This window comes from Brienomyrus brachyistius, unplaced genomic scaffold, assembly GCF_023856365.1.
Source record: "Brienomyrus brachyistius isolate T26 unplaced genomic scaffold, BBRACH_0.4 scaffold45, whole genome shotgun sequence".
In the NCBI taxonomy this organism is placed as follows: domain Eukaryota; kingdom Metazoa; phylum Chordata; class Actinopteri; order Osteoglossiformes; family Mormyridae; genus Brienomyrus; species Brienomyrus brachyistius.
This window is the reverse complement of record NW_026042320.1, coordinates 556,301-584,107: the sequence shown is the minus strand read 5'-3', so window position 1 is coordinate 584,107 and position 27,807 is coordinate 556,301. Positions and strand designations below refer to the sequence as shown.

Sequence of the window (27,807 nt, the reverse complement as noted above, 5' to 3'; positions counted from 1 at the left end):
CCCCTGCAAAATGTATTTTGGGGGACTCAAAAATCAAGTGCCAATATTTAATCCTAGTTCAGAACTGTATAGAAGTCTACCACTTACCTAGCCATCTTGATCAAGAATGAGCTCCACTGGTGATAGGTCAAAGTTATATAATACTTGAAAATTCTAGAACTTCTATGACAAGATACGCACATAGCAACATGAATTCAGCCAATCAGCGCGCTTGAGTGAGATGCTGTCGTGGTTTTTTCTCCTTCCCCGCCAAATCAGAAGTCAGAGGTCCGCTTGTGCAGTATCCAGAATTCAGTCTTTATTGCAACAATAAAGTTACAACCAAGGCTGGACACGTAAAAGTGTGTCCAGTACTGTTTTACACCAATTTTTATAAGTTCTTATCATTTAACAATATCTTGTCACTTAAGCATCATCATTCCTTCAGCCATTCACAATAATTGTTTTTTCCCTTAATCCACACCCCTAGGTGACAAGTTTGTCCATCATTTCTTTTACCGTTTGGTCTCTCGGCTGAACATAATGGTGGCACGAGCAGCTCCACTTGGTTTTTTAAAAATGCTCAGCCGTGAACTTCGGGTGAACTCAGGCGAATCCCTTCCTTCAGTAGTAAACCTAGGCAGTTTCAGCCTTTTACACATTGTCTGACTAAAAGGTTGATAATATATTTATCCTTTAACATTGTGATAAAATATACGTTAATAAAAGAATATTCATAGATTCAGGACTAACATAAAGTAGATAACAGAATCTCAGACTAACAAAAGGTGCAAATACATACTCAGTTGATTATATTGTAATCAACACAAAGCAATGTTTATATTGTAATGATTACATCATGGATATTTGACACACTTTTTAATAATATCATAATACTTGTATTCTATGTTATATAGTGCTAAATAATATTCCATATATTTCCCCCTTTGGGACTCCAAGGAGTCCCACACACAATCCTGTCCATCCAGCCTAGGAGGGAGGGCAAAAACCCTATGACCCAGGGAAATTCCACTCCCAGCCCGCCACAGGCACGGCCCCCCTTTGGGGTCCATGGCAGGCATGGCTCACAAACTACTAACACTGAGAATCAACCAACAGCAGCACAGGGGGTACATCAGGAAAGGGAGGGCCTCTAACATCGGGGAGGGGGGACACTGTCGGCCTTGGTCCCCGGCCGCCACTGCTGGCAAGGTGGCCGCCGGAGGGCTGGGTGCGTCGGGTTGCGCCTCCCTTCTGCTCTTCTTCCTCCCCCGGGGGGATGCACCGCTCTTCTTTCGCCTGCTGCTGACGCCTGGAGCCAGGGCGAGCTGCTCCACCTTGTTCGGAGACCCCTCCTGTATGGATGTCACCATCGCCGGGGCCTCCTCCACCTCGACCAGGGCTTCTCCTCCTGCCCCCGTCGCCGGCTGTTCCTGCCCAGTCGTGGGGGCTAGAGCTCCCCCACCATTCTCCGTGCCGACTGCTCTGTTACCCGACAGAGCGTCGGCATATGTAGTCTTTTTCTGTGGGCAGGAACGAGCCAGATGGTCCTCGCCGTTGTAGTGAATGCAGCGACGGGGGCCCTTGCAGTCCCTGGCCATGTGCCCCGACTCCAGGCAGTTGCGGCAGCGCAGGTTGGCGCATCCCTCCAGGGTGTGTCCAAAGCTGTGGCACTGCCGGCAGAAGGGAGGCTGTCCAGGATAAAAAAGGTATGCCTTATTGCCCTGTAGAGTAAAATAGGCTGGGGGGTGGCTAAAACCGCCTGCGCCATTAGCGTCCGGGCGCAGGCGGGCCTGGAACTGGCGTCGGCCAGTCCAGATCCCCAGCTCATCCCGGATGTCCCTGTGGCCAGGAAGGAGGTCCACATACTTTTTTAAAAACTGGGTGACGGCCCCGGCAGTAATGTGTGGGTTGAAACAATGGACCATTATTACCTGCTTGTCGGGCCACCACAGCGGCTCGATGTTGTAACGTCCGAGGAGGGGGTGCTGGGCCCCCTCCTTGCTCCGCTCCAGAACCTTGGTGTAACTCTCGTCGGTGGACAAGGTGACCTCGAAGAAGCGGAAGGGCCCATTCCGCTGTACGCAGAGGATGTCCTGCATCTGAAGGCCCAACGCTCCAAAGGCCACCTCCCGGATGAAGGCCAGCCGGTCGGGGAAGGTGCCCACCTCCCCCTCAGCCCTCCAGCAGAACCGGGCGGTATTCCGCAGGCCCCCGCCTGCTACCAGCCACGGCCCGCTGAAGGGCTTCCTCGATGGTCCGCCGGCCGTTGCCATCCGGGAAGGTCCACCGACGTCGCCGCTGGAGCAGAGTCCTTCCGCCGCCGTGGTCCCGCCGCCCGCCAATCTGGGATGAGTCGAGCAGAGCTAAACTATAAAAGCAGCTAAAAATAAAAATCAGTTTGCCCAGCAGGGCGGCGGACAAGCCACCAGCCACTGCGGGATCCCCAGCCTAATAAAAACAGAAATAAAAGCAGGGATAAAAGGCTAAAAAGGAAGGCACGGGTCGCCCCGTGGCAGCGGCGGTCAAGCCACCTGCTGGTCACGCCTTAGGTTCACCGTGCCTTCCTCTAAAAAACCCGACGCAGTCCGTAAAAAAGCAGTAAAAAGTCAGTAAAATCCACTTGATCTTAGCCAAAAGGCCGAGAAGCGATACCCGCAGACTGCACCCTGCCGATTTTTAAATAATATTATGCTTGTACTACTTGCATTAACACAAAATCACAATCTAAAAAGGCTGAAACACCATGCAAATCAATGCCAACCCAGTACAATAAGAATTTTAAGGATAACATTTAACAAATAGAACTACCTGCAGAACTATTACCCTTAAAACAGGCAAAAGAGCAATTCCACCAGCAAATACAATTATACACCATTAAAATCTAATTACATGGCCAATAAAACAATTAAAATGTTACCTTATATGCATGCCAATAAAAAGTTAAGACAAAAAGAAAAAGTTCAAAAAGGAACATACCCGCCCGCAGACTTCCGACCTCTGCACAAGGGTCGGGCTAAAACACTGTCATACACCTTCCTAAAACACATAAAAGCAGTAACCTTAGGAACAATAGGTCAATCACAGAATAAACAGCACAACAGATAAAATAAAATGTTAATAATGTTAATACTGATGAATATGTGCTAACAGTGATCAACATCAAAAAAGTGCTCAGTAAATTCTGTACATGCCATTAAATAAAATCCAAACCAAACAAAACACAAGCACAGAAAAAGAAAGCAAACTTACATAAAACCCAAGGTGTCCTTTGTGTGCTTCAGGAAAGCACATCATGTCAACCCTGTAGGATGGATTGTCACCACCTAGACGTACTGGGGCAGCCTAGGATCAAGGCAGTTAGATGGATGTCAGCTTACCTCTGGGGGTAGGTCGTTTAGGTGGATGGCAGCTTATTTCTGTGATCAGGGTGTTTGGGCAAATGTCAGCTTGCCTCTGAGATCAGAGTGTTTAGGTGGAAGCGAGGTTACCTCAGGGGTCAGGGGGCTGGGTCACAGGCAGCCTACCTCTGGGGTTAGGGCATTTGGGTGGATGTGAGCTTACCTGAGGCGCCTGCGTGTTTGGGTGGACAGCAGCTTGTCTCTGAGATCAGGGTATTTGGGTAAATGTCAGCTTACCCCAGAGAACAAGGCGGTTAGATGATAGGTAGTTTACCTCTGGGATCAGCATGGTTGGGTGAATGGCAGATTACTTCTGGGAACAATGTGTTTGCGTGGATGGCAGCCTACATCTGGGATCAGGGTGTTTGGGCGGACAGTGCTTTGCCTCTGGGATCAGGGTGTTTGGGCGGACAGTGCTTTGCCTCTGGGATCAGGGTGTTTCGGTAGACGGCAGCTTACCACTGGGATCAAGGAGCCTGAGTGGATGAAAACATACCTCTTTTATCAGAGTGTTTGGGTTTATGTCATCTTAACGCTGGGGTCAAGGCGCTTGGTTGGATGCAGTTGGTTGGATAAGAGCTTTACCTTTGGAATTAGGGCATCTGAGTAGATGACAGCTTAACTCTGCGATCAGGGTGTTTGGGTACATGTCAGCTTAGCTCTGGGGTCACGGTCTTCGGTTGGCCTTCCTGTGGAGTCAGGGCGTTTGGGTGAACAGCAGCTTACCTCTGGGGTCAGAGCGTTTGTGTGTAGGGCAGCTTACTACAGCTAACTCTCAATTAGTTTAACTGAATTCATCCTAAAAAATATTTATCTCTATACCTGACACACAAAATACTGTGACTTATATATAATGTGGCATGTTGTAAATGCAACCAGTAATCAGAAGACAGTGTGACATGTGCTGCACACCAGGGCAATTTCAGAATCCCAAATCAGATCTGTAGTTAACACCAAGCTATGGTAAACCAAGTGGCAACTATATACATGTATGGAAATCACACAACCCGAAAAACATATTAATACACAGGTATGTCTGACTCACTATCAAAAACGATGTAAACTTCCCTGTAGTAGTTAATAGATTAACAGACACAAAAAACCCAGAGGTACACCAACGAAAACACAGTGCAATGCTAGTACCAACTAGCAAGAACTAGCTAACCAGCTAAAAAGTCGCAATTAACTTCTAAACTATCAAAACCCAGCTTCATCGATAAGTACAAAAATTACCACGGAACATACATGTATTAGTTTAATAAAGTTTAAGCAGAAATTATCTAAATAAATCCGGCTTTGGTTTTGTTTGCCGGAGCTCGAACGTCGGACATGTCTTACACAAAGGGCCCGAACTTCGGCCGGTTTGTGGCAAAATAACCATGACAACCGCCTGCCGCTGGCGCCACACAACGTCATTGACCGCAGTCAGACTCTCGCGTGTTTACGTCTGACTGACGCCGCCATAATGAGATTTAGTAGTACTAACGTTAAAAAAAGCTCTTACCAACCTAATTTCACTGTATCCTATGCACGTCAATTTATTTAGCTTTCAACAAACTTAATTTTACAGAACAGAATTTCTGTATTGCCTCATATATATATATATATATATGTTCATTAATTTAATCTAGGCAACGCACTGAATTACGACGGCCAATATTATGTATTATTTTGACAATAATATAAGTAGATTATTCTTTTACTATATGTAAATTCCTTAATTATATTCCATTGCTACTTTACAAAAGCCTTCAGGGAGTTTGGTCTTTTCATGACAACTAACCAAGTGTCTAACCAGTGTTTACCTGAATAATACAGAAAATTAAATGACACTTGTTAAACTCACCTGGACGTACCTTTTACAGTCGTTTAAACCGTCATGAGCAATGCTGAAATCACTGTTGCAAACAGTTCAGCGCGTAACATTGTCATTATTTTTCATCCTTATTAAACAAGGACACGTTTTTGTGTAGTCTGAGGTGAAATGCATTTTATATTTTCGTTTTTTGAGACACTCTCCCTCCGCCGTGACGCTCCATGGAACCGATACCTTCGGTTCTCTAGGAGTTAAATAAAAGCCCGCCCGCACTGAAATATGATTGGCTTATATGGCTAAGTAAACCAATCAGAATGCTGTCTGTCTAGCACTGGCTACATGAAGAGTCACACATATAGGGATCCACACATACGCACGTTCTCGCTTTCTCTCTTTCTCTCTCTCGCTCGTTCCTAGCTCATTTACTTGCTCATTCGTGCGCGCTACTGTCTCGCGTGCATGCTCTTGTTTGCTTGCTCTAGTTTCCGGAATATATATTTATTTAATTTAGGGGCATCAGGGAGCCGCTGTCAATATGCGGGAGACTTGGGATGTCTGGATAACTGCTTATTTGTACTATAATGATAACTGATCATTTCCAGGGAGCCGTGATGATATTCTAAATTGTGCAGGGTTATATAAGTACTGTGAAGCTGTCTTTATCTAGTTAAATGTTTACAAATATTTATTATTTTATTATATTTCATGTATATTTTCAACTTATTCACACCTTATTGTACCATGCCTCCATGCATACTTTACTGTAAAATCAGACAGATAAACGTTTAGAAAAATAATCGATTCTACAACTTGACTTGCAGCTGTCCAATTACACATCCATATTTTATTGCTGCAGATAACTGAGGTAGGTGTGGTATATAACGCTGAAGGTTAGACGTATAGTACAATAACATATGTACAACATGTGGGCATTTCAGTCAGACAAACGTTTAAAATGGAAAACGAGCTTTATATTTTACCAGCAATTTCCATAGCACGTCTTAGTCGAAGTACTACACTGCCATCTATTGGACAAGTAGGGTTACTGAATCGTGAAATGTGTCTTAAATCATGTTTTTTTAGGACCACTAAAAGAGGATTATCAGTATGAAGGTTTATCAATAAAAATAATTTATTAAAATAAATATTACAGGACTCTCCCTGAAAATAAGGTGATCTTAGCTTCCAAAGCCATGGACACATTCTAGTGATTTTCCAGGAGACTGGACCTAACTAACCTGGGGCCTTATGAAAAACAATCAATCAGCTCATGTTGAAGCTCACAAGGTGTGGAGAACAAGAAAGACAAGTAAGGGAGAAAGACAAGGTGCAGAGCATACACAAGCAGTGTAGCGGCACGTCAGTTATAGTGTATGATTAAAAATACATCATTTCTCACAGTATCAATAGTGGCCCATTGCTCCTACTGTAGCCTTACACCTCCAGGGTTGTGGGTTCAATCTGCACCCCTGCTGTAATAAACAGTGAAATTATCACAGTAACACTGTTTATCAGTAAAATAGTACAATACTGTAGAAAGTAGGGCAATATTTATGAGAACCTTGCTGATAAAATGCTGCAATGCACTGTAATTCAGTACGTAAACTGCAAATAAATAAACTGTAGAATTTACTCAAATTAAATGATGCAATAATTTGCACTCGCTTTTTTGGGTTGAATTTAGTATACGCAATTCTAGGAAATATTTTAAATAAATCAAGTTAAAGTCTGGGGTGGCATGGTGGTGCAGGAGTTTAGAATGGCATCACTGGTTCATCAGGTGTGGAGTTTGCATGTTCTCCCCATGTCGTTGGCACTGTTGCCTCGCACCACTGGGACCCGGGGTCGAGTCTCCGCTTGAGTTATATGTGTGTGGAGTTTGCATGTTCTCCCCATGTCGTTGGCACTGTTGCCTCGCACCACTGGGACCCGGGTTCGAGTCTCCGCTTGAGTTATATGTGTGTGGAGTTTGCATGTTCTCCCCATGTCGTTGGCACTGTTGCCTCGCACCACTGGGACCCGGGTTCGAGTCTCTGCCTGGGTCACATGTGTGTGGAGTTTGCATGTTCTCCCCATGTCGTTGGCACTGTTGCCTCGCACCACTGGGACCCGGGTTCGAGTCTCCGCCTGAGTTATATGTGTGCGGAGTTTGCATGTTCTCCCCATGTCGTCGTGGGGTTTCCTCTGGGTACTCTGGTTTCCCCCCACAGTCCAAAGACATGCTGAGGCTAATTGGAGTTGCTAAATTGCCCGTAGGAGTGCATGTTTGAGTGAATGGTGTGTGAGTGTGCCCTGCGATGGGCTGGCCCCCCATCCTGGGTTGCTCCCTGCCTCGTACCCATTGCTTCTGGGATAGGCTGCGGACCCCCCGCGACCCAGTAGGATAAGCGGTTTGGAAAATGGATGGATGGATGGATGGATGTTATTCCGAACAATAAGTAAAAAAAACACTTACCGTGTCAATTCTAGGGAAATTAGTCTCAGTAGTTTTGTGGTTGAGGTGACACTTCATCCAGTCCAGACGGTGGATAATTGCAAAACATCAGGTCAGCAGGATCACCGCTTCGTTTCGCGACTAACATTTTCCGCGCTCTAACATACCGGTCTCGCACTTGTTGCCACTTGTTTTTACAAATTTCCAAATTAAAATTCAGGATGTTTGAAATCTCTTGCCATCTATTATTACACGTTATTTTGATGAGGATAATTGCGGACCTGCTCAATCAACAGGTCCTCAAACGTGGACATCTTGACTGTTGACTGCAGATCTCGCAACACTGCCCCCTATAAATTACGCAGGTATTGCATCTCCGTATACGTTCCGTTAATTTTTGAGTACGTGCACAAAAACCGACGCAAAGAACGCAGGATACGGACCGCGGCTGTACGTACGTACATAAGTGTGTAATGAAAAGCAAGTATTTTTCTGCCTTTAGTTTAACATGTAGCCCTACCTCTCGGCTCTGCTTCAAGTGGGCTCTGCCTGCAAGATTTCTGACAGAAGGGATAATCCAGATCTGGCAGGTTAAGAATAATATTGTGAAGTTGTTTACCAATCTCTACCTCAGTGCCCTCTCTAAGATGCAAAATAGTCTATCTGCTGGGGAAACCTCTGAATGCTTAGGTTCACCCATCCCTGCTGCAGGCACAAGCAGACTGATGGGATGTGCCAGAGATGTGGTCAGAGCATGGCTGCATAGTAATGACACTGTCACTGCCACTGGAGATGTGGATGCAGTCCTTAGTGTCCTGAAGCAGCATTCTTATTTGACTGTGCATTCTGGGATGCCTCCAGTAGATTTTTGTTCAACCAAGTCAGATGCTAGGGAGGATCCTCTGGACTATTGGGTTAGGCTGAATAAGGCAGCAGATGATGCCAAAGGGTTTATTACATGAGATGTTAGGGCACTGCCATGTCTTTTAGAAATTGCTCTGTAGGAATATCTTATTAATGCATAAATTACATTTATCTGATGCTTTGATCCCTGCGATGGGCTGGCCCCCCATCCTGGGTTGTTCCCTGCCTCGTGCCCATTGCATCCGGGATAGGCTCCGGACCCCCCGCGACCCAGTAGGATAAGCGGTTTGGAAAATGGATGGATGGATGGATGATGCCTCGATCCAATAAATGAGTATTTATGTCCGCTCCCTGGGACTCAAAGCCCTTTAGTGCCCCGGTGTCTCAGCATATGGTCGCTGCTGATCCTGGTGAGAGGGGACTTGTCATTGGTGATGTAACCACTACTGTCTAGCTCCTCTACCATTTGCCTCCCATTGTAATTTCTCATGTCAAGGTGCACCCTGGGGCGGCATGGTGGTGCAGTGGTTAGCACTGTTGCTTCACACCTCTGGGACCCGGGTTCGAGTCTCCGCCTGGGTCACATGTGGGGTTTCCTCCGGGTACTCTGGTTTCCCCCCACAGTCCAAAAACATGCTGAGGTTAATTGGACTTACTAAATTGCCCGTAGGGGTGCGTGTTTGAGTGACTGGTGTGTGAGTGTGCCCTGCGACGGGCTGGCCCCTCATCCTGGGTTGTTCCCTGCCTCGTGCCCATTGCTTCTGGGATCGGCTCCGGACCCCTCGCGACCCAGTAGGATAAGCGGTTTGGAAAATGGATGGATGGATGGATGGATGTGTGGGTATGAGTATCTGTATATAATTAATAAATCATTCATATTAATCACATATTAATCAGGTAAAACACTAACCTGAGGACAGATTATGTTCAGGGAGAAATGTAAATAAATCAACCTGTCCAATGCTAGGATATTACCTTCATCAACTCAGCCAAGTCTGTGGCTAAGAATGGCATCACTGGTTCATCAGTTTGATGTCTTGTCAAGAAAGGAGTGAAGGTCCTGGTGATAGCAGAAATGTAGAAATGTAGCTTTGCGAAGATGAGGGGTCTGTCTGAGCAGCTTCAAGGGTGTCAAACGATGCAGTTCCTGGATTTGGTAGCTTCCTCATTCTGACTGCATCCAGGTACCTGGTCAGAGACGGCCACACCTCCAGGGCTCTCTCTGCTACTGGTAAGTTTAAGCCATCGGTGGCTACAGGATGCAAGTGGAAATTTTGCAGATTTAGTAAAAGCAGTGAAGTCCTCTCTCCTTGCTGGCACACTATGGAAGAGAATACAAATGGCTTTCAAACTTCCTCTAGCTGCCATAAGGAGAAACCACATTTGCTGGCATTATATGGGGTTTGAAGGCCACAGCTCCCAACCACAATCAGCTGAGTGCCCTCATACTGCTCATGCTGTTCTTCATGAAGCAGTTCTAAAAACTTCCAGTTTACATTTGGTCCATCCATGGAGACTGAAAGCAGCTGATGAAAAACTGAGTGTCATTTATCAAGCATATATAGACTAGGTGATCATCTATCACAACAAGTAAAACTTAGAACTGCTGCACGGGAAAGTCATATTTTATTGTGAAATTTTCAAAAATGTGTTGTTTTTTTTAGATTTACGCATTTTCCAGTTGAAAAATAAAATGTGTTCTCTGTTACAGATTCCAACACGAATGCAAGAATAATAATAATGCATCATTTCAAAACAAAACAGCTATAGTTAGACTACAGGTATTTAGATTTAGATATTAGTGTTGGCTTATAACTTACTTTAAAGTGGTGTAGTAAATCCTAAGGTGTTCTATGACCCATGAATTGGGATCCCAGCTATCTGGACTGGACTTGATTCTCTTTCCAGTAACGAGCATGTAGGTCCAGTTGCTTGGTTTTAGTTGTTTGGTTGAGGGTCTCATCAAACATCAAAGTAAAACTGCCACTGTTGACATCGACCACGCGGAGTTTAATGATGTCAGGAGCCAAATCAAATCTTGTGAAATAGGCTGTTTTGTCTTTACCACACGTGAAGTTTATTGCGATTTCCTAGTCGGGAAACATACAAATGTAACAACAGAAAAAGCTGAAATCCACTTTACCACGTTGTTCAAGCATTTTCCAGTGTCCTGGGCTTATTCGGTTTGTCAGTTTGCTGCAAATAGAAATTTGGAATTGTCAGGGGCACAATAACTACAGCTTTTCATGTAAACGGGATTAAAACTCTATGTAGGAATGAATGGACACACAGAAACACATCCCCAACTCCCACATTAGCGCTGTAGGATTGGTGTCTTGTTACGCTGTGCAGGCACCACAGTACCTCTGCCTGGAGGGTAGCGCTGGACCCAAAGGTAGTCCTGAGGTCTGTCACTGTAACTGATGTGGCGGTCGCTGCTGGGTTCGGAGATGGAGCTGAAGTCTGAGAAACTGTTGAGACGGAACAGAACTGAGAAATGGCAGGCGCCTGTTGGCGGGTTATGGCAGCAGCTTTGTGCTTCACGCTGTGCATATGTGACTCTACAGCTTTAACTCCCACTGAACCAAGTTTAAAAAGCTTCTTGCACAGCATACAGGGGGTCTCATAGCTATTACCTGGAACTGCTTTTAACCATGTCGCAAATGTGGGATTATCCAACCCAGTTAACGTTAAACTTGCACTTCTCCATGAATGACGTGTCCACTAGCAACAAACTGCTAATGTGCGTCCCTGAAATAGCGTCCCTCCCGCAAACACAACGGAAATGTTGGCGGTTCCGCTCATTCCGATCTCATACACAAAAATGCAAAACACCAATTAGAAATTCACCAAATTCTTTATAGATTACCAGAAAAACATATAGCAATCTTGTTTACTGGGTCTGTGGTATTTTAAGACCTTTGAACTCTGGATTTAAGGACTACTAGTCATTTAAAAAAATATTTAAGGCCTTAATTTTGGAAAATCCAATGTAACATTTTTTAAGAATCTGCAGATACCCTGCTCTTATACATTAAAGACGAGGGTTTATATGAATAAAAAGACGCACATGAAGACTGTAATCTCAAGTGATCAACAGTAAACCTTCCATAATGATATAACGGTATTTAACACCTTTGTAAGATAGAGATGATGTTTCAGACAAAGCTGGAGAAAGTCAGGCAAAATCTTTCACTTTTACCTTTTTATTTAGATCATTCATCCTGAAGCTCTTGACTTGATAGGTTATTCAGATTATTTTCTACAGATTAGCATGAAGTCTCTCCTGTATTGAATTTGGTACAAAATTGTTGCTAATTTTCACGGAGCACGACGACGCAGAAATACATAGAGGAAATAGTCAATGAATCAGATCTGAGAGACAGTGTAATTTCTGACCAATCAGAAATGAGTGGGCCAGGCTGCCCGTGGGCCTGGCCGTCTTGCATCCTGTAATGAAGCACTCTTTGCTAGGTTTGCTAAAGCTAAACTTTAGCGGTGCGCCCTTATCCAACCTCCAACCTTGGATAAGGTGAGATGCTTTTATTGTCACTGTGAAAATACAATGAGATGTCATTTGGAGCAAGCCTGTAGACGCCATAGTAAGCATAAAACTACAGACTAACACTTACAGAGTATAAATACAGATAAAATACATATAAAAGCTAAAGATACATACACCAAAAATAAAAAAGAATAAAAATAAAGAAAAAATTCTGGTGCTAGAAGCAAAGAAACCAGTAGCACATTGTCAGATATTACACAACAAAAGCGTAGCATTGAAAAGCTCCGGGCTGCTGTTTCTGCATGCACTGCCATTTTGGTTTTTGACTCTGTTTACGTTGGAGTGGATGAGTCAGATGGCTGAAGATAGATTACAACACTGCCATCTAGCGGTCAGGAGTTTAAATGCCGACAGAAAATGGAAAAAGTCTGACAAATTTTTGAGCTGATTAGCTGTGAATTTTGTAAAACAGCAGAGGCGGTTGGCTGGAGATGCACTAATGATCGGCTTGCAGGTAGTAGAACAATGACCAGCTGAGTCTTTCCTCAGTGTTTCTACTTTAAAGAGCAAAGGGTATCATAACACACTTTAGAGTACTTGGTGCTTCACTCATTCTTCTATCTTGGTGCCATGTTTCACCATCTCTATCAGTGTCATCAGCATCACTGAAAAGGTGTCTGGGATGCTGACCTTAGAAGCAGAGTTTCAAAGAAGAGCTGAGGAAAGGGGGGCAAAACTGGGCCAAGAGTAAGATGACAAAGTTTAAGAAAACCTCTGAACACTAGGGGACAAGAGCCTTAATGAAGGAAAGATCAGCAATTTGCTGTGAAGCACTTAAACGTGGCATAAGAAAAGAGAGACAACATAGCAGAGAATGGTTTCAATCCATTGACCTCTGGGTTATGGGCCCAGCACACTTCCTCTGCACCACTCTGCTGCACAGTCAGGGCTGGGTGAGTGTTTTCTTAGTCCACTTTAAACAGCAAAGGGGCTCTGGACACACATAATGGTACTTAGTGCTTCTTTTCAGAGACCCCTAGGTTATAAAGCCCCTGTGAGATGCAGCATGAGCCTTCCTCAAGCGATGCCTAATGTAAGCATGACAAGCAGGTAAAAGCTGTTGGCCACAGACAAAGTGAGACCCAGCAGAGGACATGGCCGTTCTAAGCCTCAGACCTGGTATGGTGATGAAGCTTCCTGTTACACTTTCTACTGCCTTGGTTCATCGCAACAATCAATATGATAAAGAGAAGGAGTCATCTTAGGTGGGACTAAAACCCACCCCCCCCACTTTGGAATCCCCAGTACATAATGGGGAGCGGGGGGGCATAATGAATTCTGAAGGTCCCCGTAGCCCTCAGCCCACTGGGAAGATGCCCAGTACGGAAATGACAGATGCTAAAATAGATGCTAAAGACTCAAATGGCCTAATTGTCAGTGTTTGTTATAGACACCTAATGTAGCTGCAGAGGAAAGCAGAATGTTGTATGACGACATCAGGATTATGAGTAATAAAAATGATGTGGTGGTTATGGGTGATTTTAATTTACCAGGGATACAGTGGGACACAGTCTCTGGCTCTTCTGTAAATGAACTGGAGATGGTGGAAGTGGTACAGGATTGTTTTTTTACTCAGTTTGTTAACATCCCTACCAGGGGATCATTCTTGATCTTGTTCTCTTTAATAACCAGGACAGGATTGGAAAATTAGAGGTTTTAGAACCACTGGACAGTAGTGATCATAACATGGTTAAATTTCAGGCTAATTTTTGTGTCAGAAGAGCAAAATCCAAAAGAAAAAAGTATATTGTGAGGAAGGCAAACTTTAATGGTATGAGACTGAAAGCTAAGAATGACATTAAAAGTTTCTTCCAATGTTTTATCTCCAAAAAAGCTCTAAAAGCTGAAATCACCAATTTACAGGATAGTAAGGACTTTATAATTGAAAATGAAATTGATATAGTAAATGAATTTAATGATTATTGTACACGGGTGTTCACAGTAGAGAACACAAATAACTCACCACCATTTAGATTAATTGAATTATTAGTTTTCCAGACGTCCTTAAGCTCAAAGCTACAGGGTTTTTACAAACTGTATCAGTCTGAATATAATTGCTAGAATATAAAGTGCAATACAAATACAATTTATTATTATTATTATTATTATTATAATTATTATTATTATTATTATTATTATTCTCAATGGAGCAGTGATCGAAGGACACCGGCAGATGTTGTGGCAGGTTGATTCTCCTGAGAACCCTCAGGAATTACAGTCTTTGCTGCACCTTCCTGATCAAGCAAATTCTGTTATTTGTCCAGGTGAGGGCCTCCGATATGTATGTGCCCAGGAACCTGAATGTTGACACCCTCTCCACAACTTCCCCATTTATCACCAGAGGCTGGTGACCCACCCTTTTCCTACTAAAATCAATGATGAGTTCCTTTGTTTTCTTCACTTTCCAAGTGAAGACAGGAGTCCGACAGGGGTGCTTGTTATCCCCGTTCCTCTTCCTCATCGCTATCAACTGGATCATGAAGACATCCACCAGTGAATGCAGAAATGGAATCCAGTGAACCTTGTGGAGCCAATTGGAAGACCTAGACTTTGCAGACGATCTCGCGCTTCTCTCCCACAGTCAACAGCAGATGGAAGAGAAGATCAATGTGCTGGCAACCACATCATCACAGGCTGGACTCAACATCCACACGGAGAAGATTCTTAAGACCAACTCCAACAGCAACAACCCAGTCACGGTGAATGGAAGTTCCCTGGAGGAGGTACAGTCCTTCACCTACCTGGGCAGCATCATCGACCAGCAGGGTGGAACAGATACAGACGTCAAGGCAAGGATCGGCAAAGCAAGAGCCGCCTTCATCCAGCTCAAGAACATCTGGGCTTCCAGAGAACTGACCTTGACCACCAAGATCCGACTGTTCAATTCCAATGTGAAGTCAGTATTGTTGTACGGGGCCGAAACCTGGAGGAAACCAAAACCAACATCCGAAGAATCCAGACGTTCATCAACACCTGTCTCAGAAAGATTCTCCACATCCGCTGGCCAGGCACCATCAGTAACACCAACCTATGGGAAAAGACCTACCAACCTTCAGTAGAAGCAGAAATCTGGAAGAGAAGATGGGGATGGATAAGGCATACCCTCCGCAAACCATAAACCAACATCACCAGACAGGCTCTCAGATGGAACCCCCAAGGCAAGCGGAAGAGAGGCCGTCCAAGAAACACCTGGAGACGAGACCTCGAGGCAGAAATGACAAGGATGGGCTACACCTGGAGTCAACTAGAAAGAATGGCCCAGGACATAAACCTCTGGAGATCTACCTTTGGCGGCCCATACCCCGGAAGGGGTGGAGGGCGAAAATGAAAAAAAAAAAAATTATGTTATTATGGTCTGTTTTGATAATGGCACTACTGTGCAGGTTTTTAAACAGGCAGGAACAGAGCACAGTGACAGAGATGTATTAAAGATGTTTGTGAAAACCCCAGCCAGCTCCACGGCACAGTCTCTTAGCACCCGCCCTGGGACGCCATCAGGACCAGCTGCTTTCCGTATGTTGACACTGCGAAGTGTCCGTTCTACATCAGTACTCTGCAGGATGAGCTCCTGCCTGTTGATGGCTGCTGCTGGGGCCGTAACAGTCTCTGTAGCCACCCTCTCATGGTGGCCGAAGAAGTGATCGAGCTCTTCGGCCAAAGGAACACTGTTGCTGGTAGATAAGTTGATACTGCTGTTTTGGTCTGTGATGTGCCGTATCCCTTGCCATCCGCGCCTGGGATCGGAGCTGCCGAAGTGGCTCTCAATCCGCCTTCTATAGGTCGCCTTTGCGTCTCTGACGCCCCTCCTCAGCTCCAACCTGGCAATGCTGTATTGTTGTGGTCACCCGACCTAAAGGCCATGTTACGCCTCTTTAGCAGAAGACAAACATCTTTGGTCATCCATGGCTTGTTGTTGGGAAAGATACAAATTTGTTTTGTGCTGGTGACAATGACCATGCAGTATTTTATATAGTGAAGAACAGTGGAGGTGTAGGTGTCGATGTTAGCATCCTCGATTATGGACCAGTCAGTGTGGTCAAAACAATCCTGCAGCTGTTCAGGCTCCCTCTGGCCACCCTCGTCTTACTCTAGGAGCTGGTTTCACCATGTTAATGAGTGGTCTATATGCTGGAGTTACATACAGGGAGATGTGGTCAGACTGGCCCAAATGAGGGAAAGCTGATACTGTAAAACCCTGCTTGATATTACTGTACACATGGTCTGCAGTGTCAGCTCCTCTTGTAGGACACTGAACATGCTGGCACAATTTGGGGAGCACAGTCTTCAGATTCGCTTTGGTTAAAATCACCTGCTATTATACACACCCCTGGCGGATGGGCACTCTGTTGCTTTCTAATAGGAGTTAGCAAGTAGCCCAGAGCTACAACAGTGTTAGCTTGAGGGGGGATATTAACAGCAGCGATCATAACATCCAAGTATTCCCTTGGTAGGTAAAAGGGGCAACACTTTACAATCAAATACTCCAAATCCAGGGAGCAATGAGTGTCAGTGATTTTAGCGTCTGTGCACCAGCTGTTATTTGTGTACACACACAGTCCACCTCCTCTGCTCTTACCGGAGTGGATCGCCCTGTTGGCGCGTGTATAGTGCGTCCGGGTAGCTGGATAGCCTCCTCCGGGATTGTCGAACCGAGCCACGTCCCCACAAACACCATAAAATACCTAAGAACGGGAAGCGCTTTACGGAGTGCTGAGCCGCTGCGTGTGCACGCGCCGCCATCTTCGGATATCCTAAGAAATGTGGTTCAGTCTTGTGTAGTCTGTGTGCAGACGAGGAAACAAAGGCACAGTAATAGGAGATAGTTGACTTATATACAGAAATGTGCTTTTGTAGGGGGATCCACACACAGTCACCAGACAGGACAGAGGGGCTCATCTGCTTCTCTCTGTACCAATAGTACCAATAGTACCAATGACTTGCCACTGGGTGCCGTCCATTTACAAAACCAAGCAGAAACTCCAGCAAGCGCCAGGATCGTCTCCCAACATTGATTCAGATGCAGGATGGGGCACCATGTCAAATCATCACACTTTCGGACCTCATCATCATGGATTTTAACGAAACTTGGCAGCTGATTTGGTCACATGAGTAACTCATGAAACTGAAATTGGGCGTGTCTGGGATCAATATTGGGGAGATTTAAGCAAACAAAGTTTTAACTTATTTTTTTTGGGGGGGAGGGGGGCCTATGACTTTGACTGGCTATATTTACCTTGTCCAGCTCTATAGATTGACCAAATTATATGCCATCCCATATGAATAATTACTATGTAATAACTGATTAAAGTAGTAAAATTCAATAACAAAAAAAAAATCTATATTTCAAAATTGATACATTTTTACTAAAGCTAGATCATAATGTCATGAACATCTCCAGAAAATGTGGCCTTTGGTTTTTAAGGTGTTGCTGAGATATCATGACGTAAACGTAGCGTCACATGGTTTCATATCACTAATGGGCCTTTTTAATGGCAGCCAAACTGACATGGAATAGTATAACAAGCACAGGTGTAAGTAACAGCATTAGTTAAGGATTCTGTCATGCCCGGCTCGTCCGCTCCTCGTGTGTGCCACGCCCCCTGATTACCCACGTGTACTACCCTGATCGTCTCCTGCTGTGTCCGCTTCCTTTGATTAGTCTTTGTGTATTTAAGTCCTGGTCTGACCTGTTCCCCTTGTCCGTCATTGTAGTTAGTTGTGGTTTGGTGATGGTAGTCTTGTTTCCTGTTCCAAGTCCCCGTTCCACAATAAACCCCAGCTTCGCCCCGATACCTGCCTGTTTGCCTGCTCTGTACCAGCCAACCCACACGATCACCGCTTACCTCCGCCGTGGTCGTGACAGTTACAAATATGCTACAATGGAATTTAATGGAAGCTTCATTAATGTCATTGCAGACACCTGTACTTGCCACACCACTGAAAAGGCCCACATGGCTAGTAAATATGGCTAATAAATGCCCTGCATTCATCAGAGGTGTGCAAATCAGTCCAGTGTAAGTGCACACTTATGGATTCACTCGACTTTACAAGCACCAAAGGTTACGTTGCGGCTGCATATGATGATGATTGGTGGCTAGGATGTGTAGAAGAAGCTATGCCCAGCACTGGAAAGCTGAGACTGAGCTTTATACATCCTTATGGAACATCTCCATCCTATTCATTCCCATGCCATCCTGATAGACTTGTTACAGATCATCAGGATGTGCATTTAGTAGTTGAATCTGTGACAGCAACAGGGTGGACATTTTCACAATTTCAAGCAAAGACACAATAGCTGCATCAAAGGCTCTGATAGACTATAAATTGAGAGCATAGCAATTGTTTATTACATTCCCACGTTCCCTTTAAACAGTACTGCTTGTATGTAACTTATGCATTTGTGGAAGTAAAATTGTACATTGGTAGCCCGGGAGGGGAGGCATATTGGGTCTGTTATGTCTTAGGCAAGAAGAGATTGTTTTGAATACTGTGTGACCTCGCTTCGCGAAAGCTGCCTGCAGTAAGTTCCGCAGACCCTGAAGAAAGCTCTTTTACTGTAGGCCTAATTCTCTTTTTTTCAGTTACTTTGGCAACATTGTCATTTTATTCATTTTTAATAGTCATTTAAAACTTAGCAATTTAAATTATATTTCCAGAGCTAGTTCTGGCAATAGTAGCCGTCATGAAAAAAGATAACCCCGTACCATGCATTGATCACTAACTGCTATTCTGCTACTGCTAACAGCATTGTCAGGAATTGTGGTTTTGATACACACTTCAGATGAGTAATGATATCTCAGCAATAACTCAAAAACCAAAGACCAAATTTTCTGGACATTATGACATAAGTAATTATGGAAAACCAATGAATTCGTTCCCAGACCCAAAAATTTACACCTAAATATGTTTTTTTTTTTTTTTTGCATTTGAGCACAAAATGAACAGGATAAAACAAGAAGAGCATATACTAAACACATCTAAGCACATTTATCAAAGCAGTAATTTGTAAAGTAAGAAAATAAATCTATCCAAACAATGTGTAAAGTTAAAAACAAGCCAATGTCACCTTTTTGATAAACCCAGACACAGCACTACTACCTTGAGTCATACTAAGGGTTTGTATTTATTGTAGGAACAAAAGCAAAACATTTAAAGAAATGAGAAAGAAAAATTGAGTGTACAATATGAGAAAAAAGATGCACAAATAACACTTACAGTAGTAATAAAAAAAATTAGAAAAATACACTTACCTTGTCCAAGACTTAATCTGCATATTTGTCATGCCCGGCTCGTCCGATCCTCGTGTGTGCCACGCCCCCTGATTATCCACGTGTGTGCCACGCCCCCTGATTATCCACGTGTGCTTCCCTGATCTTGCCCAGCTGTGTCCGATTATTTTCGCCCAGCCTTGTCTATTTCAGTCCATGTCTTGCCTTAGTTTTCGTCCGTCGATTGATGTTAGTCGGTGTGAGTACTAGTGTTCTGTCCCGTGCTCCCCACAGCCTTAATGTTAGTCGGTGTGAGTACTAGTGTTCTGTCCTGTGCTCCCCCCAGCCTTAATGTTAGTCGGTGTGAGTACTAGTGTTCTGTCCCGCTCTCCCCACAGCCTTAATGTTAGTCGGTGTGAGTACTAGTGTTCTGTCCCGTGCTCCCCACAGCCTTAATGTTAGTCGGTGTGAGTACTAGTGTTCTGTCCCGTGCTCCCCACAGCCTTAATGTTAGTCGGTGTGAGTACTAGTGTTCTGTCCCGTGCTCCCCACAGCCTTAATGTTAGTCGGTGTGAGTACTAGTGTTCTGTCCCGCTCTCCCCACAGCCTTAATGTTAGTCGGTGTGAGTACTAGTGTTCTGTCCCGCTCTCCCCCCAGCCTTAATGTTAGTCGGTGTGAGTACTAGTGTTCTGTCCCGTGCTCCCCACAGCCTTAATGTTAGTCGGTGTGAGTACTAGTGTTCTGTCCCGTGCTCCCCACAGCCTTAATGTTAGTCGGTGTGAGTACTAGTGTTCTGTCCTGTGCTCCCCCCAGCCTTAATGTTAGTCGGTGTGAGTACTAGTGTTCTGTCCCGTGCTCCCCACAGCCTTAATGTTAGTCGGTGTGAGTACTAGTGTTCTGTCCCGCTCTCCCCACAGCCTTAATGTTAGTCGGTGTGAGTACTAGTGTTCTGTCCCGTGCTCCCCACAGCCTTAATGTTAGTCGGTGTGAGTACTAGTGTTCTGTCCCGCTCTCCCCACAGCCTTAATGTTAGTCGGTGTGAGTACTAGTGTTCTGTCCCGTGCTCCCCACAGCCTTAATGTTAGTCGGTGTGAGTACTAGTGTTCTGTCCCGCTCTCCCCACGGCCTTAATAAATACCCGTTTTCCCCGACTTTCGTCTCCTTACCTGCTTCCTGTCCGCTTTGCTGCCCGTTCGCTTACCGCGCCTTAACCGCGGCCCCTGACAATATTCGAAGCTAGAGGATTTTTTTCCGGGGGGAGAAGAGGGGGTTATTCCTTCCATAATGACTGAAGGTTCATTGTTTATTTGTATTATTTCTCCGTATTCGTTAATTTGTTCGTAAATCGCAAACTTTTAGGTTGTAACATTTGTACAACTATTGCGTAACTTTTTGGTGAGCAATGGCTACCAAAATGATATAAAGTTCAGTGTATTACCGGATATTTTCAATAAAAAAGCACTATCACCAACAAACGATTCTGTCACAGCGCATGCAAGGCTGAGACTGAAGCGTTACCCTTTGTTTCCGCTGAGAGGCGTGCTGTGTGACTCATTTCCCCATGCGTACAAGTTATTTTAGGTCGGCATTCACAGTTTAACTTCTGAGATTCAGATTGAGTTCTAGGTAATTTTTTTTAACTGGTTTGTTCGATTTTTAAGAAATTTGAGTTCTAATGAGTTCAAATACTGAGATAACACTGTATAGGTTTTTTTGTTACTGAATTTTTAATATGTTAATCGGTTATTGCACAGGAGGTGGCATGGCGGTGCAGTGGTTAGCACTGTTGCCTCACACCTCTGGGACCCGGGTTCGAGTCTCCGCCTGGGTCACATGTGTGTGGAGTTTGCATGTTCTCCCCATGTCATTGTGGGGTTTCCTCCGGCGACTTCTGTTTCCCCCCACAGTCCATAAACATGCTGAGGCTAGTTGGAAACGCTAAATTGGGGGCAGCCGATGATTTTCTGCGCTGTCTTGATCTCTTTCTCCTCCAGTCTGCCTTAGTGCAGCAGGAAAGTCATACTGTGATACAGTATGTTAGAATGCTCTATGTTAGAATGCTCTCAATGGTGGAGCAGTAGAAGGTCACCAGCAGCTTCTCACTGATGTTGTTCTTCCTGAGCACTCTCAGGAAATGCAGATGCTGCTGGGCTTTCTTGATGGCAACTGTGATGTTTTCAGTGCAGGAGAGGTCAGAAGAGATTGTGGTGCCCAGGAAGGTAAAGGTCTGGACCCTCTCCACGCAGTCGCCCTTGATGTGGAGGGGAAGTGGATCCGGGAAGTGGGCCGTTCTGCAGTCAGAGGTGTACAGGGTGTAGAGTAGTGGGCTTAGCACACAGCCTTGTGGGGAGCCTGTACTCAGTGCCCGGGTGGAGGAGAGATGGGGTCCAAGTCTTACTATCTGGGGCCGACTTGTGAGGAAGTCCTTGATCCAGGAGCAGGTGAGTGGGGGGAGTCCCAGGTTGTGCAATTTGGGGATCAGGATGTCGGGATGATGGTATTAAAGGTAGAGCTGAGGTCGATGAAGAGCATTCTGTAGCTCTCCCGATGGTCTAGGTGGCTCAGTGCGGTGTGAAGGGCGATCGCTATGGCATCCTCAGTTGACCTGTTCGTTCTGCAGGCAAACTGATAGGGGTCAAAAGATGCAGGGAGGTGGGTTTTGATGTGGTTTAGGACCAGCCCCTCTAAACACTGATGATGGGTGTTAGTGCGACTGGTCGGAAGTCATTTAGACTGTGTGTGACTGATTTTTTGGGTACCGGGATGATGGTGGCCGATTTCACACAGCCTGAGATGGTGGCATGTGTCAGAGATAGATTGAAGATGATGGTGAAGACCTGTGAGAGCTGGTCAGCACAGGCTCTGAGTACTTTCCTGGGAACACCATCAGGTCCAGTGGCTTTCCTGGGGTTCACCCTGCTGAGGAGCTGAGAAAGTACTTCTTCGGGCCATGTGATGTTGGTCTTAATCAATCTTAATGTTTGTATAAACATGATCTAATATGTTCTCCCCTCTGGTCGGGTACTTTACATGCTGACAGAGCTTAGGCAGAACGGACTTTAAGTTTGCCTGATTAAAGTCACCAGCTATGATGTGTACGCCATCAGGCTGAGCCTGTTGTAGCTTATTAATGGTGTCTGACAACAAAGAGAGAGCTAAGGTAACATTAGCATTGGGTAGTAAGTCACAACTGTGATTAGCACGACTGTTAACTCTCTCGGTAAGTAAAAAGGACGGCATTTAATAGAGATGGACTCCAGGTCCCGTAAACAGTGTGTATGTATGGTTAAACTATCTTTAGACCAATGTTTATGTACATGAATGCACAGACAGCCTCCTCTGTTCTTAATGGAGTCTTTCTTTCTGTCCCAGCGGTGCATGGTGCGGCCCTCTAGTTGTACGGCTGCGTCCGGGGATCAGTAGGTGAAGCCAGGTTTCGATATTATTGAAACACAGCAGTCGCGAACGTAGCGATTCCCCTCCATAAGAACTTCCAGCTTGTCCATTTTGTGGATAATGGATCTCGCGTTGCTGACGTACATATTCGGGAGAGTTGGTTTGTGGGGGTCTTTCCGCAGTCTCGCTAGCAAGCCGGAGCGACATCCCCGCTTATGCTTACGCTCACGTCTCCGGCTGCCGGTGGCGATAACAATTCACAGAGCACCCGGAGGTCTCGCTATCTCGTTTGGAAAGTTGTAAGAGTGGCGAGGCTCCTCTGTGATTTTTTGTTGCTTGCTGAGGCCCATGGCCAGTACCTCCTGACGGCTATATCGCTTTGGATACGCACAGATGCGCGACAAACAAAGAAGTAGCACTAAACATGAAGAGCCACAAGCCACTGCGACTGTGCGCGCCACCATCTTCAGCATCATCATAAAGGTGCATTCGACAGGGAATTTTCATTAATGGTGCCCCACAGGTCCAGAAGGTAAGTGCTCTTCTGGCAATATGTGTGATCTGAGTGGTTCCAGAAGAACTGCAGTGAAGAACTGCTCCCACAAGCTGGAGCAGAAGTGTGACATCCTTCTGCTCAGCATGATATAGCAAATGCTAAGCTATGCAGAGAATTGTTCTGATGAAATGTGCTGACCAAATGAGAAACAGAGGCTGGTGTGGCGAAATCATGCAACATAATCTCTTTCCAGACAAGTACAGAATTATTAACACTTAGTGTTTCTTATGCATAGCAACATTAGCTTTAGCTTACACAACCTTTAAGACATTGAGGCCAAGCATGAGAGACAGAATGAAGGTGTTTGCAGCAAGAATGACCTTGGCTCTAAGGCAGGTGCAAAGCCATTGTTGTGCAAATCATTGTAGCTGTTACAGAATGTGGTGCTCAGCAAAGGTTCTACTTGTAAAATATAACAGACTCCGACTCTCAATCAATCATGCTCAATCCGAAGTAAGGTATCGAACACGTATCACCCCAAGATGTCTGGATTCCCTCTGGTCCAACCATTGTCTTAATTCAGGTCAAATCATTATGATATGACTTGGATATTCGGGGAACCAGGATATTGTGCATCAACTAACCACTGCTACCAAGAAATCAGAACAAATGAGAAACACCTATATAGAGCATTTGTGAAAGTAAATCTTTTATTTGACAGTTGCGCATTATTTAAGATGATCATGATTACAGAAGGTTAACAATATTTGTGATTTCTTGTTTGACCTTCAGGTCAGCAGTCACGTCTGCAGCAGCCATGGATGGACCTGAATCTGTTCCAACGTCAGCCTATCCGCCACCTTACGCCTCAGGCACTGGCGAATCAGACTGCAGCAGTCTGTTGGAGAATAGATTGGCAGGGTCAGAGAGTTAGTCAGAAAAAGAACACTCCCTGTCAGGAGACTCTAGTCGTGGGACAAAAAGTAAGCTGCTCACCAGGAGAGACCCATGAGGGGAATATCAGGCAGCCTGAGATGATTGCCCTCTTGTTGCGGAAGGGCAAGTAACCGCACACTAGCTCGTAAAGTGTGACACCTACAGACCAGACCGTGGTGGGGCCAGCTAGATACTCCCCACTCAGGAATACCTCTGGGGGAGCAAAGTCCTCTGTTCCTGAAACAACAAGGCAAATGACTTACTGCAATGAGTTAGGTTAGGACTGAAGAATACACATCCAACTCCACTGCAGGGAGTTATCGCAGGTCCAGGTTACCTGCTACTTGCTGTTAAAAACAGGGGTTAGTTTGACAGGTTTTTAATTAGCCTCCCTTACTGACCTGAATATTCCACATAGGGGGTGTCTTTCCATTTGTCTCCACAGCCAAAATCAATTAGTTTAACCTCCAAAGTGTCCGTCCTGATTAACAGATTCTCTGTTTTGAGGTCGCGATGGAAGACGCCTGAGTCCTGGCAGTGACGCAAAGCCTGGAGCACCTGGACCAGCACGTGCCTTGTAACATCTTCTGAGAGGTAGCCCCCTTTGCTATAGCAGAATTCGTACAGATCCTGGCATGGATCCGGCCTTTCCAGGATCATAATGTAATCTTCTGGGCCACTGAACCAGTCCAGGAGCTTCAGCACGTTGGCACAAGATGACTCATGGCTGACGAGCATCATTAGCGCCACTTCCAATGGGATGGGCTCGTCAAGTCCAGGCTATGAATGGGAGGGCAGAAATATATTATTACATATATTAAGGCAGAAATTCTTGCAAATAAACCAAGCTCCATGAATGAAAACACTTACCAGTTCTAGCTCCTTGTCATCCTTTCGGGCATATTTGATAGCCACCTAGAGGGAAAAAAAATCACAAATTTAGTGTAGTATATATTGAGAAAACATAGGCTTTTACAGCTGCATCTAACAGGTATAATAAAAGGGATCTCTGGAGAGATATAACTATGCATGTCATGACTTCACCATTTGGAGACTTACTGGGAAGCCATCGGCCTTGCGAGTGCCGGCATACACGGCTCCAAAACCACCCTCTCCCAGTAGCTCCCCCTGGTGGTACAGGTCCTCCAAATGTTCTACAACATTAAGCAGGTACACTTCAGAAAGAGTCCACACAGCATTTTCTATACCATACCACAGTTGCTGAAAATTCACTATTAAGTTTAAATACCATGCATTAATATTTCTTTACTGCATGCCTACCCTGAACTTGGTCTGTTCATTCAGTATTATCTTTAGTGTGCCGATTACATGCTACAGTCAGAATAGGCTCAGATTCAGAATCAAAGCAGCCACAATATTGAATCAATTTGGGTACATGTTTGTTTTCAAAACATTCAGTGGCAATTTTTATCAATTAATGAATTAATTATTGCTTTAATTTATTTGTTTAATCTATAGGTCCAGTACATTGTTTACATCTGTTCTTGCAGCAAGCCTTATTAAAAAGATTTACATTGCTTTCTTAATAATAAATAAGTTATGTGTAATTTTCATGAACTATCAAAGCCAGTCGTCCAACCTTTGCGGGACCCTTTAAACCGCAAATCGCCTTCCGTACTCTCTCTCCTTTTCTTGGGAGGAGATTCACAGTCAGAGTCGGAACGTGATCGTTTGACACCCATCGTTTCTCAAAGCAGGACGCAAATGAAAGTTTTATAGCTGCGCAGGATAGGTGAGCGTCATTCGAATATTGTAGATTCTAGAACCACTGACGTCATCATGCACGGGCTTTCCTGGGCTGCAGCCCAGAGCCCCCCCCCCCCCCTTGCAAAATAGAAAAAAATATACTTGATGATATTATTTTGCAGTAATATAATTAGTTGTTAATTTGCATATTCTCCCCCGTCTACGTGTTTTTTTCATGGTTAGAGTTGTTTTTTAATTTTTTTTAACAATATACAAACATAATGCAAGATGCATAACATATACAAACTACACTTTAAAGAAGCAGCAGTACACATCCTTTCTCATTTGCAAAGCATTCTTCAAGGCATTATATAAATTAATAGTTTTTACAGCTTTTCGGTAGGTCATTGACAGGTGACGTCACTCGCTAAAGGCGCAATGTATTGTGGGTCGAATCGCCATTTTGGATGTATATAACTCAAGTGGCAGCATTTGCTTGTAGCATTATTCTTTTTAAGATGGGACACTTATGCTGTGTGAAAGGCTGTCATACTAAGTGACATGGCAGAAATGGCAGAAAGGTGTAGCACCGCATGACATTTTTTCGGTTTAACACTCGGAAAAGGGGATAAGGACAGCAGGTAGAGGAGGTAACGAAGAGGCGTCGGGTGGCCTGTGTCGCAGCGGTGAGAGGAAAGGAGATCACTGTCAACACGATATCTCCCTTAATGCGTGTTTGCTCTCGGCACTTTCATAAAGGCAAGCTAGATGTTTTTTTGTATTTGTATTATTACTGAATATGCATTTTTTTGTCTTCTGAAGTATTTTCACATTAATTAAACTACGCTAGCAAGCTAGCCTAACTACAGAGGGTGCAGAAATTGGTTAATCTGTTCGTGTTAAATTAGCGTTACAGAGTGAATGCTTTTTAAAGACAAAAGTAAACAGCAAAATTGTAATGACACGTTTGTCAGTGCATGTATGTGTATATTCGCGTGCGTGGATTATAAGACACAGTTCAGGATAAGGCTGTCACTGCTGTCCACTGACAAACCAATGCCCAACTATAGTTTAAGTTTAGAAACATTTGCAAGTACGGTTTCTAACGTTTCACATGATGTCTGGAAGGAGCTGTATAAACTCATTGTATATCGAGCCTGTATTCTACTTGCCAGTTAACCTTATTGGTCATATTTAAAATAAAATATATGTCCAATGATATTTTTGTGGTGTTCTTGACTCTCTTCCTTTCGTAAACACCTAAATTACTAGTGTGTTTTCGTAATGAAAATTGATTATTACTGATTACATAAAACATTACATTTTTGTGTAGAAAAAAAAAATGTGTTTACATCCACGATACACTAAAAATGGCGAATGGGGGCGTGTCAGACAGTGCAGACACGTGACTGACCAAGACCCAAAGGGATGGATGGATAATTGTTACTCTGTTCTCTAATAAGCCGTGGTTCTTTCGTTCTAAAGCTAAAAGTATCTCCGACTAGTACACCAAAAATCACGAAGTGACCAGGAATCTGCCATTGCGGTTCTGTTCAGCTACAACTAAGGCCACTTAAAAAAAAAAATGGTTCAGACCTACTTACTACGCCTCCTCAGTTCTTCGTTTATATATTAAATGTAAGAAAATACAAGAATGTAAATTCCTTGATCCATGTGTATCTCATAAATGCCTTCCCAACTATGGATTTGGATACTTTATGCTGATGTTTCATTCGTGAATATAAAAACGATACTATTTGAAACCAATATTCTGTTTGTCATTCCCATTCTAAATGAACAACCAAGATTTTAAAATATATATCTAGAAAGAAAGTGTATTAAAACATGTTAAAACACGAGGAATTTACAAAATACAGGAACCTGAATGGTTGAACAAGGAAATGCAACTCTACAAACAAGTACTTAAGAACATGTACCACATCACTTCCCCAGATTTAAATCTTTGCACCAGCCCATCTCAGGTAGAGACAAATTTAGGTTCAT

General features: G+C 44.3%; 2 protein-coding genes across 5 annotated transcripts; both read right to left on the bottom strand.

Moving 5' to 3' along the window:
- Positions 1 to 273: 273 nt before the first annotated feature.
- On the bottom strand, positions 274 to 5,437 carry LOC125723045 (uncharacterized). 4 transcript variants are annotated; one of them, XM_048999458.1, is made up of 7 exons: positions 5,227 to 5,437; positions 3,966 to 4,069; positions 3,655 to 3,856; positions 3,232 to 3,324; positions 2,959 to 3,018; positions 1,914 to 2,325; positions 274 to 1,670 (listed from the first exon to the last, which is right to left on the bottom strand). In XM_048999458.1, coding segments are annotated over exons 4-7 (1,080 nt in total). In that variant the 5' UTR covers positions 3,234 to 3,324; positions 3,655 to 3,856; positions 3,966 to 4,069; positions 5,227 to 5,437; the 3' UTR covers positions 274 to 1,064. The 4 variants fall into 4 exon arrangements, with proteins under 4 accessions (XP_048855415.1, XP_048855413.1, XP_048855414.1 ...); XM_048999456.1 differs by having other exon boundaries at positions 3,232 to 3,856; positions 5,237 to 5,437; XM_048999457.1 differs by lacking the exon at positions 5,227 to 5,437 and adding an exon at positions 4,626 to 4,718 and having other exon boundaries at positions 3,232 to 3,856.
- A 15,878-nt stretch (positions 5,438 to 21,315) lies between these two features.
- LOC125723096 (serine/threonine-protein kinase pim-1-like) lies at positions 21,316 to 25,859 on the bottom strand. The gene is made up of 7 exons (XM_048999535.1): positions 25,697 to 25,859; positions 25,156 to 25,250; positions 24,967 to 25,011; positions 24,498 to 24,876; positions 24,157 to 24,333; positions 23,965 to 24,058; positions 21,316 to 21,559 (listed from the first exon to the last, which is right to left on the bottom strand). The coding sequence occupies exons 1-7, from the start codon at positions 25,797 to 25,799 to the stop codon at positions 21,316 to 21,318; spliced, it is 1,137 nt and encodes a 378-aa protein (XP_048855492.1). The 5' UTR covers positions 25,800 to 25,859.
- Between the last annotated feature and the right edge of the window lie 1,948 nt (positions 25,860 to 27,807).